The sequence below is a fragment of the Mastigoproctus giganteus genome, chromosome 4 (genome assembly GCF_048544385.1).
Source record: "Mastigoproctus giganteus isolate SK-2022 chromosome 4, ASM4854438v1, whole genome shotgun sequence".
Taxonomy (NCBI): Eukaryota; Metazoa; Arthropoda; class Arachnida; order Uropygi; family Thelyphonidae; genus Mastigoproctus; species Mastigoproctus giganteus.
Window position 1 is genome coordinate 145,981,304 of NC_143578.1, and position 14,045 is coordinate 145,995,348.

The 14,045-nt window shown below is 38.2% G+C and overlaps 1 protein-coding gene across 1 annotated transcript in view; it reads right to left on the bottom strand.

Moving 5' to 3' along the window:
• The window catches only part of LOC150087117 (protein O-linked-mannose beta-1,2-N-acetylglucosaminyltransferase 1-like), a 275,054-nt gene that overhangs the window by 119,827 nt on the left and 141,182 nt on the right, over positions 1–14,045 (bottom strand). The window contains exon 11 of the mRNA XM_090372379.1: positions 387–445. Within this exon, the coding sequence (XP_090228505.1) occupies positions 387–445 (59 nt within the window). The remainder of the gene's footprint in view (positions 1–386; positions 446–14,045) is intronic.

The following is a 14,045-nucleotide window of genomic DNA, read 5'->3' on the forward strand; positions in this document are numbered from 1 at the left end:
ATTGACAATGGATTTGACAGAATATAGTAAAGGTATTTTTAACCAAAGGATACAAAAAAGAGGAGATTCTAGGTTATAAAATAGCTGACAAGGAATATTACACTGGACAAGTACCATCTTTAAAGTGGAAAGAATCAGAGTGAATAATTTGGACAAATAAGATAACTGTTGTCAAGGAAACTGATACTTGAAATCCTGTTAGAAATATAAGTATAAGATAAAAGACTAGATGATAATGAATGAACCAAGACCAACATATCTGTGAAATGAATTGGGAAACTTTTGAGAATTAGATTTCTCAAACCAGTCTTTTTTTCTCAATATATGTTGGAGGATGGCATATATGGATATTGCATAATGGTGGTAAACATACACAAGTAAAGTACCTGAAAAAATCTAGCGAAACATCCAAATCTTCTTCAATAATTATAGCATATTTTGCATCCTGAAATAAATAATGCTGGTTATAATAAAAAGAAACTAGTCTTTCTTCAGATCAAAAACAACAGCATTTGCCATTTTACAAAGAAAAGAATAGAAATTATTAGTGAAATTTTCTAGTTTACTTTTCTCCCCCACTAAGATATGACTATGAGCCTAGAAATGGAAAGAGAAAAATATACAAAAAAACATTCACTTATATTCTAGAAATACATTCTTTCTATTCCCAGTGCAACCTTCATATACCATGCCTTGTTACCACCATTTTGTATGTATCACAGGTGTGATTATGTTCCCCAAGATGGAGATAAAAAAAATACATTATACAGCAAAACATTAATTTTTTAGAGAAGCAATAAAAAAAAAAAATCAATAAAATGCTAATTTCATACTGAAAGCTCATAAAAGTAAACATTTACCAGTGGAAGGGGAACCAGCTACAGGTTTAGTTCAAATTACCAACAATAGAATTGCCAAGTGTAAAAATACTGATTCAAAACAGTTACAAGTGAAAATGGCAGTTAAAAACACCGACAGAGTTAAAATTACAAAAGAGTAGCACATTGAGAGGATGAGAATACCAACAAATCAAACCATATGGTTTAAATGCCTGTAGTTCAAAATTCCAACAGGGTCAAAATGCTGGCCAAAACACTGAAAGTTCAAAAATAGTGATAGCTGAAAATGCCAATAGGGTGGAAACAAATTGGTCAAAACTGTGATGGGCTGAAAATCGATAGTTACAGTGCAAAATATTCCAGATTCCAAATAGGAAAAACAACAATTATTATCATATCTAATAATTATTATTATTAGATATAATATTCTAATATTATTATTATTATTATTATAAGAAGAATAAAAAAAAGGAGGTGCGATGGCCCAGTGGTTATGACACTGGACTACCAGCTTGATGGACCCGGGTTTGAGTCTGTTTTGGCAGAAGCAAAGGCAGCTCCATCACACTGGGAGACCGGTATAATAACTATAGTAATAAATTTAAAAATATATAAAATAATAATAATAATAATAATAATAATAAATGAAAAATAAATAAGTTGCTCCAGCAGACCTACCTTCCCCGAGGTCGGAGTGATGGCTAAGGCAGATTGTGGTGCTATTTGGTGTTGCTCACAGGGACTAGCACTACCACTGGACATAAGCCGAAGTGCTAAACAGGTACACCTCCATAGATGGATGATGTCAAAAAGAAATAATAATTATACTGCATCGAGTGTGGTGCAGGATAAAGTCACTCGCATTCTGTACTTAGGCAGAGGAGTTGGTTCAAAAAGTCGGAAACAGTCTCCAGAGGAAGACAGTGGAGAAAGTTGCACTGTCCCCCATAAGGCTACCACAATAGAAGGGCAAGACCATCCAGCCTCACTAACTGGAAGTGCTTCCTGCGCAACTGCACTACTGACCACCCAGGAAGGTAGAAAACGGCAACACATCAAGAGGAGCATTGAAATGATTATGTACATCATGCGAGCATACTATGAAATAACCAAGCTAGAGACTACAGGTGGAGACTACATACCAATTGGTTGGAACAATTACCAAATATTCATATCACCAAATGAGCAGCCAGCCGACCAGCGAAGGACCATCATTATGAAGAACCTGATAGCTCCTGTAATCTTGGAAAAAATCAAGCAGGATGTGAGCGATCAACTACAAAGAACAACATATATGGGCAACACGTAACCAGAGGAGGAGGAGCAAGAAGGAAAAAAATCCAGAGCAGCTGAAGTGGAAAGAGATGAGTTCGTGATATCCAAAAGAGAAGATGAGTGGAAGAAGGCCCTCACAGAATTCAAAGAAATGGAACCCACAAAGACCTATGTGATACCGAAGCAGAGGCCCAATAGAATCCTGTGGAGAATCAAAGACCACCTCAATCAGCAAATAATACCACATTACCTCAATAACAATGGTGCAACTGGAGGCCATCCACCAGTCGTATACTGTGCTGCCATAGCAGCAACTAGGATTAATGGAAGAGAAACAATAGAACAACAGCAGAAGAGCCGAAAAAAAAAGAAGGAACCGCCAGCATGGAAAAAACATCAGCAGAAGATAGATGAATTAAGAGTCAAGATAGGCCAATCGGCCCAGTACCAAGAGATTAAAGGAGTAAGAAATTGATTGGAAAAGTGAAGAGTATCCTCAAGAGAGAGAGCATCCACAGCAAGCACGAGACCAAAAATCAGAGAATAGGGGAATACTTGGATACACTGAAGCAGAACCTCCTCACACTCAGCAAGAGACTAAGCCAATACAAATAGAGCTCCCAGAGGAAAATAAACAAGCAAATCTTCGATGAGGACCAAAGAGCGAAGTCTCGGAAAAGATGGAAATGTACCACCCAAGCAGAAGACGATCAAGGAGTTCTGGGACAACAAATGGAGCAGTGAAGCCAAGCTAGATAACCACATAACAGCCAAGCTTCCTGGATAGAACTAGAATGGAAGAAAACCAAGGATCTACAAGAGATGGGGGGGAGAGAGAGAGAGATTTGGAAGGGAGAAGTAAAACAGTCAATTAGGAACCCACAAAACTGGTGAAACCCAGGAACAGAACGTCTACAACTACAGGTACAAGAAGCTCACTTGCACACACAAACACCTAGCAGGGCAGCACCTGAATAATAAGGCACCCAGAGACAATCCTGAAGTTTCTCACTCAGGGAATCGCATATCTGAAGCCTAAACCAATATACAAGAAACCCGTAGAAATACAGGCCAATCACCTGTCTCAATGATGTACAAGATCCGCAAAAGCTATGTGATACCGAAGCAGAGGCCCAATAGAATCCTGTGGAGAATCAAAGACCACCTCAATCAGCAAATAATACCACATTACCTCAATAACAATGGTGCAACTGGAGGCCATCCACCAGTCGTATACTGTGCTGCCATAGCAGCAACTAGGATTAATGAAAGAGAAACAATAGAACAACAGCAGAAGAGCCGAAAAAAAAAAAAAGAAGGAACCGCCAGCATGGAAAAAACATCAGCAGAAGATAGAAGAATTAAGAGTCAAGATAGGCCAATTGGCCCAGTACCAAGAGATTAAAGGAGTAAGAAATTGATTGGAAAAGTGAAGCGTATCCTCAAGAGAGAGAGCATCCACAGCAAGCACGAGACCAAAAATCAGAGAATAGGGGAATACTTGGATACACTGAAGCAGAACCTCCTCACACTCAGCAAGAGACTAAGCCAATACAAATAGAGCTCCCAGAGAAAAATAAACAAGCAAATCTTCGATGAGGACCAAAGAGCCTACAGAAGTCTCGGAAAAGATGGAAATGTACCACCCAAGCAGAAGACGATCAAGGAGTTCTGGGACAACAAATGGAGCAGTGAAGCCAAGCTAGATGACCACATAACAGCCAAGCTTCCTGGATAGAACTAGAATGGAAGAAAACCAAGGATCTACAAGAGATGGGGGGGGGGAGAGAGAGAGAGAGAGAGAGAGAGAGAGAGAGAGAGAGAGAGAGAGAGAGAGAGATTTGGAAGGGAGAAGTAAAACAGTCAATTAGGAACCCACAAAACTGGTGAAACCCAGGAACAGAACGTCTACAACTACAGGTACAAGAAGCTCACTTGCACACACAAACACCTAGCAGGGCAGCACCTGAATAATAAGGCACCCAGAGACAATCCTGAAGTTTCTCACTCAGGGAATCGCATATCTGAAGCCTAAACCAATATACAAGAAACCCGTAGAAATACAGGCCAATCACCTGTCTCAATGATGTACAAGATCCTCAAAAGCTGCATAACCAAGAAGATGTCAGACCACTTGGAGAGCCAGAACATAATGGCCAAATAGCAGAAAGGATGCAAGGAGCAATTAATCATAGATGCTACAGTAATAGAGCAAGCCTACAAGAAAAGGTGCAACATGTACATGGGCTACATCGATTACTTCAAGGTCTTCGACTCTGTGCCTCATAGCTGGCTAATAGAGGTGCTGAAGATCTACAAAGCCAATCCGACAGTGACAAACTTCCTAGAAGCAATGATGGCAAAATGGAGTACCAGCATTAAGGTCAAGAACATCACAACCAGACCGATCTCCATCAGGAGAGGAATATTTCAAGGAGATGCCCTGAGCCCACTGTGGTTCTATCTAGCACTTAACCTGCTATTAACCATGCTCAACAGCAGCAAGTATGGATATAACCTCAAAGGAGGAAGGAAAACCATACACCCTCTCCCACCTGATGTACATCAATGACATAAAGCTCTACGTGGCAACCAAGAAGCAACTCCAGCAACTAGTCCGGATCACTGAATAATTCGGCAATGATGTTTGGTCTAGACAAATTCAAGATCCATAGATCGCATCAGGGGAAATTAGTCAGCCGAAACTACGAAATACAGACTGGTAAAGTGATCGAACCTATGACAGAGGGAGAGACTTACAAATACCTGGGAATCATTATTGGATGATTGTTTTCTACATCAGCATGTTCAGGAGGCAACTAGAGGGAGTAATATTCTTGATTTGATTATCAGTAGTGATTCTTCATGAATTAAGAATCTGCAGATAAAGGAACCACTAGGTGGCAGTGATCACAGTGTGCTGAAGTGGGGTTTACTCAAAGAGGTAACTATCATCAAGAGTAAAGTGAAGGGTTTTTACTTTCATAAAGGTGACTACGGTGGTCTGAGAGAGTATTTAAATTCTATAGGGTGGAACCAACTGATGATGTTACCAACAGCAAATTCAAAATGGGAAGCATTCAAAGAATTAATCTTGGAAGCTACAAGGCTTTTCATACCAACAAAGAAATATTGTTCAAGATTTAGGCCTAAATGGATGTCAGATGAACTAATTAGACATGTGATAGAGAAGAAAAATGCATGGGTTACATATAAATTAACACGTGACACAGAAGCCTATGATAGATATAAGCTGGTCTGTAACCAAGTCACAAAGGAGGTTAGGCAGGCAAAGGCAGATTATGAGAAATCTTTGGCAAAGGATGCAAAGAAAAACAGCAAAGAGTTCTTTACTTATGTAAACTCTAGAAGGAAGGGGATGAATCAGATTGGTCCACTTGATATCGATGGTTCAACTGTTGATGATTCTGCTCAGATAGCTAACAAACAAAATGAATAAATATTTTGCATCGACATTCACACATGAGTTATTCAGGGAGGGGAATGCCAGAGGTGAATTAAACTCTGGCAATGAGCCAGATGATTTTGTAATAACTGAGAGCAAAGTGGAGGAGAAATTGTTGAAGATAAACATAAGAAAGGCACCTGGGGCAGATGGGATCTATCCAGTTATATTAAAGGAGGCAACAAAGAAAGTAAGCAAACCCTTAGCCATAATTATGAGAGCTTCCTTGGACTCAGGGGAGGTACCCATAGACTGGAGATGTGTAAATGTGACCCCAATTCACAAAGAAGGATCAAAGACTGACACAAGTAATTACAGACCTGTGAATCTAACTTCTTTTCCAGGAAAATTAATGGAGGCACTGGTTAATGAAGCACTGCAGGATCATCTAGACAAGACTTCAGTTATAGCTCGGACACAGCATGGTTTTGATAAGGGAAAGTCTTGCCTGACCAATTTGATTGGATACTATTATGAAGTCACAAAAGAGCTGTATGCAGGGAATAACTTTGATACTGGTAACTTTGATAACTTTGAATAAAGGCTTTTGATACTGTTGCACATGGAAGACTGCTGAACAAATTGGAGCAGTGTGGCATTGGAGGCAAATTGCTGCTTTGGATAAAGGGGTGGTTGAGGGGGAGAAGACAGAGAGTGGTAATCAATGGACACTGCTCATCGTGGACTAATGTTATTAGTGGAGTCCCTCAGGGTTCAGTGTTGGGTACATTATTGTTTTCTGTATTTATAAATAATATTGATGGTGGTATATCAAGCTTAATATCCAAGTTTGCAGATGATACAAAGGTTGGCAGGGTTGTTAAGGACACTACTGACGCTATGCTGCTGCAACAGGATCTGGAAAGGTTGAGCAGATGGGCTGAGAGGTGGCAAATGAAGTTTAACATTGACAAATGTAAAATACTACATATGGGAAACAGCAACTCCAGAGCAACGTATCAACTCTGTGGTACTACACTGACAGTGGTAGAGAATGAAAAGGAACTGGGGGTGACTGTGCAGGCAGATATGAAGTTCTCTGAGCAGTGCAGACGGGCTGCAAGAGTAGCTCATGGTGTCTTATCAATGATATACAGGAATTTTTCTAGAAGGGATAAGGAGGTGATTAATCCCTTGTATAAGGCAATGGTCAGGCCACACCTTGAGTACTGTATACAGGTCTGGAGGCCTCATTTCAAGAAGGATGTAGAGCTGCTGGAATGAGTACAGAGAAGGGCGACAAGATTAGTGAATGGAACAAAGGGTTGCTCTTACGAAGAAAGGCTTAAGTTTTGCAAATTACAGTGTCTGGAGACTAGACACCGGCGAGGTGATCTGATAGAGGTGTATAAAGCCTTGAATGGTTTGAGCATGCTCAATGCTGATGGGATCCTGCCTCTTGCTCAGAATAATCACCTGAGAGGGCATAAATTTAAATTGAGGAAAGACAGATGTAGGATAGATGTGCAGAAATTTGCCTTTAGCCAGCAGGTAGTTGGTTGGTGGAACAGACTTCCATCTCTTGTTGTGGAAGTTGATATCAGCTGGATAGGTATTTCGAAGGAATGGAGGGGTGAAATTGCAGGTTTTTTTTTTTTTTTTTTTTGGCTGATGCTGCATAAGCTTGCTTTCTTGCATCATATGCCTCTACTAATGCTAATGCTAAGTTAGTTATTATCTTTAACAAAAGTAATTTTTCATATATATATATATATATATATAAATGAATATTAAATGTAAACCATTAAAGGTAATGTTTAAAAAGTTATATGGGATAAAAAGGTACTCAGTTGATGAAATGGTTTCAGTAAATGAAAGGTTAATAAGTCAGGTATGACAGAGGCACCTAAAAGCACAAAGAAGCATTACAGGATTCAAGAGTATATATAAGTTGTATTAATATATTGAATAAAGTATCCATAAATGGATGTGAAAGTTATACAGAGTGCCAGTAACAAGAGGGGTGAGGATAGTTGAAAAATAATTGTAGTAAATATGCAAAACAATGTTAATATCCTAAAGCTTATGATGAATTAAGAAAATTATGGGCTGAATTTTCTTAGGTTGAAAAAAAAAAAAAAAAAATCAATTTTAGCAAGACTGAAATGTTGTCTTCAGGGCCAGGACATGTTCTAAATATTGCAGGTTTTAAAATCAAACAAGTCGATAAATTCAAATATTTGGGATCAATCTTACAAAGTGATGGATCATCCCAAGCAGAGATCAATAAGAGAATTACAGATGGCAGAAAGGCTATCGGCTTGTTAAACTCTGTTCTGTGGGGCAAAAATATCCTAAATAAAACAAAGAAACTTATATTTCAAACGATTGTACAAAGTCTTCTATTGTATGGAGCAGAAACCTGGACATTGAATAGGCGAGCGGAAAACAAATTGCTCTCCACAGAAATGGATTTTTGGAGACACTCAGCAGGAACTTCTAGAAGAGACAGAAAACGGAATGAAGACACAAGGGAAAAAATGGAAGTGAAAAAGACTATTATTGACACCATCAAAGAAAAGCGTCTAACATGGTATGGACATGTAAAACAGATGCAAGAAAACAGATATCCAAAGGCTATCCTGGAATGGATACCTCCTGGAAGAAGAAGAGGAAGACCTAGGAGGACATGGATGGATGGAGTACGGGAGTGCATGACAGCCCGAGGCTTAACCGACCAAGACACCTTGAACCGCACTTTATGGTGGGAAAAAATTCCTAACAAGAAATAACTTGTAGGCTGAGGAAACCCATTGTAAATGGAAACACTCCTCTTGAAGAACATGGGCTGAATTACTAAGCCAATAGAAGGTGGGAGAACTGTAAAGTAAAAATTAGTACAGCAAACTGCCAATAAACCAAAAATAAAAGTAAAAAGTGGTACAGCTGTCATCAGATATGGGGAAACATATTTAGATAATGGTCAAATATAGGTAAGGCAAATGTGTTTGATCTGATGTCAGCTGAAACAAATATTAATACATGATGACAGCTGTACCACTTTCTACTTTTATTTTTGTTTTATTGGTATTTTGCTGTATTAATTTTACTTTTCAGTTCTCCCACCACATTGGCTTAGTAATTCAGCTCATAATTTTCTTAATTCATCATAACTTTTAGGATATTAACATTCTTTCACCTTTCACATATCTACTACACTTCTTTTTCAACTATCCTCACCCTTCTAGTTACTGGCACTTTGTGTAACTTTCCCATCCATTTATGCATACTTTATTAAATATATTAATACAAGGATATATATATATATATATATATATACATTCCTTGATTTCATAAACTGTAAAGATGCTATGAAATCTACAATTGTCTTTCCTTAATTTGAATTTCTTTCCCCTCAGGTGAGTAATCTGAGCAAGAGGAGGCATTGAGCTTGCTCAATCCATTCAAGGCCTTATACATCTAAATTAGATCACATCGCAGGTGCCTAGTCTCCAGAAGCTGCAGTTTGCAGAACTTAAGCCTTTCTTGGTAACACCAACCCTTTGTTCCAATCACCAATTTCGTTGCACTTCTCTGTACTCGCTCCAGCAGCTCTACTTCTTTTCTAAAATGAGGCCTCCAGCCCTGTACAGTACTCAAGGTGTGGCCTGACCATTGCCCAATCACCCCATTATCCCTGCTAGCAAAATTCCTGTACATATTTGACAAGACACCATGAGCTACTCTTGCAGCCTTTTGGCACTACTCAGAAAACTTCATATCTGACTGCATAATTACCTCGAGATCCTTTTTATTTTCCACCACCCTGAGTGTAGTACCACCCACTTGATACGTTACTCTGGGGTTACTGCTACCCATATGCAATACTTTACATTTGTCAATGTTAAACTTCAGTTGCCACCTCTCAGCCCATCTACTCAACTTTTACAGATCCTGTTGCAGTAGCGTACTATCATTACTGTCATTAACAACCCTGCCAACCTTCATATTGTCAGCAAACTTAGACATTAACCCTGATATACCTTCATCAATATCACTGATAAATATGGAAAACAACAAGGGCCCAACACCGAACCCTGGGGGACTCCACTAATAACATTAGTCCATGAAATAGGCGCCTCCGTAGCCAGGTGGGCAGGAGCAGCAGTGCGTAGCATACACTTCTTGATTAGACCGGGGTTTGGGCCCGTGACCACCAAATACAGAGGATGCGGAAAGGTCAGGAAATCACCACTGCATATCCCCGGAGCAATATGGTCTTAGTTGTTAATGCTCCTAAAAAACAAATAACAAGTCCATGAAAAGCAGTGTATTTATTATATTGCTCCAATTTGTACAGTAGTCTTCCATGTGCCACAGTATCAAAAGCTTTCCTAAAATCCAAGAATATGATATCAAAATTATTCTTTGCATCCAATTCCTTTGTGACTACATCATAATATGCAATCAAATTTATCAGACAAGACTTCCCTTTAACAAACCCATGCTGTGTCTGAACTATAAATGCACTCTTGTCTAGGTGATCCTGCATATCAGTTCCTTAACCAGTGATTTTATTATTTTCCCTGGAGAATTACACTGGTCTGTAATTAACCATGTCACCCTTTTGATCCCCTTTGTGGATTGGGGACACAGTCAATGGGAACCTACCCTGAGTCCAAGGATGCTCTCATAATTATGGCTAAGCTTTTGCTTACTTCCTTTGCAACCTCCTTTAATATAACTGGATAGATCCCGTCCACTCCTGGTGCCTTCCTTATGTTTAACTTAAACAATTTCTCCTCCACTTTGCTCTCAGTTATTACAAAATTATGTAGCTCCCTGTTAGAGTTTGATAAACTTCTGGCATTCCCCTCCTTGAATAACTTCTCATGTGTGAATGTAGATGCAAAATATTCATTTAGTTTGGCAGCTATCTGAGAATGATCATCTACAGTCAACCCACTGATATCAAGTTGACCAATCTGATTCATCCCTTTCCTTTTAGAGTTTATAAAAGGAAAAAAGTATTTGCTGTTTTTCTTTTCATCCTTTGCCAAAAATTTCTCGTAATCTGCCTTTGCCTGCCTAACCTCCTCTGTGACTTGATTACAGTCTATAGCTTATATCTGCCATAGACTTCTGTGTCACCTGATAATTTATATGCATCCCATGCATTTTTCTTCTCTGCCACAAGCCACATTAATTCATCTGATATCCCTTTAGGCTTAAACCTTGAAAAGTATTTCTTAGTTGGTATGAAAAGCCTAATACCTTCCAAGATTAAGTCCCTGAAGGCCCATTTAAAATATTAGCATAACATTTTAAAAGAAACAAGCAAATTGCTTTATTCAGGCCAGAAGAGAGGAACATAAAGACTTTCTGCACTAGTGAGGATAACAACCTCAGAGTTATCAGCTTGTTCAGGATTGCTTCCACCAGAATGAGTTCTTTTTCCTGAAGTTCATCAATTTGTCTTCTTTCAAAACTTTTGGATCATGAACTGGATTTAAATATGAGTCATCTACACTTCAATTTGGTAACTCTGATAAGTCTTAGTATGACTTTTCTCACCATTTCTAACCTCTTTTTTAAAGAGATTTGTCAAAGGTTGCCACTGCTCTGCCAGTCTAGTTACACATTTAATAGGACAGCCAATGTGTACATACATGCTTAAAAATCATTTTTACTTTAATGGCATATACATCAGTTTAAATTGTTTAAATTTTTCCTTTTAGCATTTCTCTCTAGATAACAGTAAATTTCCATCAAATATTCACCCACTATCACAGGAAAGCATGCAGAGCCTTTTTTCAGTACCCAATTTAACATGACAGATACAGCCTATTACCACCAAGTGTCAATCTGTTCTTTTAATATCCTTCTATCCAGTCTTTAAGCTTAACATAAAAGGCACGTTATGAATACCAAGTGCCATACAGTTTTTTTTTTTTTTTAAATGAATACCAGGTGAATTCAGGTTGTTCAGAGGATAATGTCCAATGTTGTATCCTGTAGATTCACCTTCCAACGTTGGCACTGATGCAAGCTCTTTTTACATTTGATGATTTTATTACAAATTACAATGGGATATAGTCTGGAATAAGTTTGATTCCAAATCTAATTATTGTATGTAGCAATCAAAAATAGCCCATTTTTCAGAGCCATCACAAAATATGCTCTCCCTATCTGTGAAATTTCATTAATAGTGCATGTTGTTTTTATTCTTCTAAAACTGTAATTTTTTGCTATCAGAAACATATTTCTGAATAACATGCTTCCACAATTACCACAACTCAGAACAAGCTTATGTTCTATGACAAAAGATGTAAATAAACACTTAGCGTATATTACCTACAAAGATGTGTGTTCACATCTACTTTGTGTTCCCTATGCAAATGGAACACTAATTAAAGTGTTCTAATTTTTTTTTCCAATCTAAGTTCTAATCTTTTTCAGATAAAGTTCTAATCTTTTTCAGATATTACAATACATGAAATATCTTGCATATACATTTTCTGCAATTGAGGTATCTGAAAAAGTTTACTAATTAGCTCTGCATCACAAAAGTATAATGAAATGTACATTACAAAGAACAAAGACTATTATCTCATGTTTCTATTTGAAATGTAGACTGGGACACTTGACAACCAAATTAGCATTAGCAGTGGCAAATGATGCAAAAATGAAAGCTTATACAATAGTTTGTTTAGTTCTTCCTTGAATTCATTTAAGCTATCAACTTTGACAACTGGAACAAATCACCTGCAGGCTAAAGGCAAACATCTGCACATCTATTTTACAAACATCCTTCCTTGATTTGAATTTGTGCCACCTCGTGTGTAGACTGGGCAAGAGGAAGAATCCCTCAGAATTGAGCTGGCTCAATCCATTCAAAGCCTTTTAAACACCTACATCAAATCACCTCACTGTCTAGTCTCCAGATTCTGCAATTTGCAGAATTGAAGCCTTTCTTGGTAAGAGCACCCCTTTGTTACCTCTCACCAATATCTTTCCCTTCTCTGTACTCCTTCCAGCAGTCCAACATTCTTCCTAAAATGAGGTCTCCAGACCTGTATGCAGTACTCAAGATGTGTCCTGACCATTGCCGTATACAATGGGATAATCACTGCCTTATCCCTGCTACTAAAATTCCTGTATATCATCGACAAAACTCCATGAACTGTCCTGGCAGCTGGTCTGCATTGCTGAGAGAACTTCATATCTGACTGCACAATTATCTCCATGTCTTTTTCATTTTCCAGTATGCTGAGTGTAGTACCACACAGTTGGTACACTACTCTGGGGTTACTGCTACCCATATGCAGTACTTTTCATTTGTCAATGTTAAACATTCAATTGCCATTTTTAGCCCATCTGCCTAGCTTTTCTAGATCCTGTTTCAGTAGCACAACATCATTCCTGTCATTAGCCACCCAGCCAACCTTTGTATCATCTGAAAACTTGGACATTAAAGCCTCATATGCTTCATCAATATCATTGACAAATATAGAAAACAGCAATGGGCAATACTGAATCTTGGGAGACTCCACTAATAACATTAGTCCACTAAGAGCAGTGTCCATTGATTACTGCTCTCTGTCTTCTCCCACTCAACCATCCTTTTATCCATAGCAGCAACTTGCAATTAATGTCACATTGCTCCAATATGTACAGCAGCCTTTTATGTGCAACAGTATCAATAGTTTTCCTGAAATCCACGTATATGATATCAAAATTGTTTTTTTGCATCCAGCCCCTTTGTGACCGTATCATAGTATCCAATCCAATTGGTCAAACAAGATATCTCCTTAACAAACCCATGCTATGTCTGAAGTATAACTGCAGCCTTGTCTACATGAGCCTGCATTATTCCTTTTAACAGTGACTGCATTATTTTCCCTGGAACAGAAGTTAAACTAATAGGTCTAATTAATTATCATTTTCTGCAATTGAGGTATCTGAAAAAGTTTACTAATTAGCTCTGCATCACAAAAGTATAATGAAATGTATATTACAATGAACAAAGACTATTATCTCTATTTTTTGCATCCAGCCCCTTTGTGACCATGTTATAGTATCCAATCCAATTGGTCAAACAAGATATCTCCTTAACAAACCCATGCTAGGTCTGAAGTATAACTGCAGCCTTGTCTACATGATCCTGCATTATTCCTTTTACAGTGACTGCGTTATTTTCCCTGGAACAGAAGTTAAACTAATAGGTCTAATTAATTATCATCCCCTTTCATTCCCCTTTGTGAAATGGGGATACATTCGCACATCTCCAGTCCATAATGACCTCCCCTAAATCCTTGGATGTAGGGGAGGTCATCATCGCTAAGGGTTTGCTTAATCTCTTTGCTACTTCCCTTAATATAACTAGATAGATTTCAACAATCCCAAGTGCCTTTCTTATGTATAACTTCAAAAATTTCTCTTCCACTTTTCCTCTCATTTATTAAACATTATTTATCTCCTGTTAACGTTTGATAAATTTCTGGCATCCCCTTCTCTAAATAATT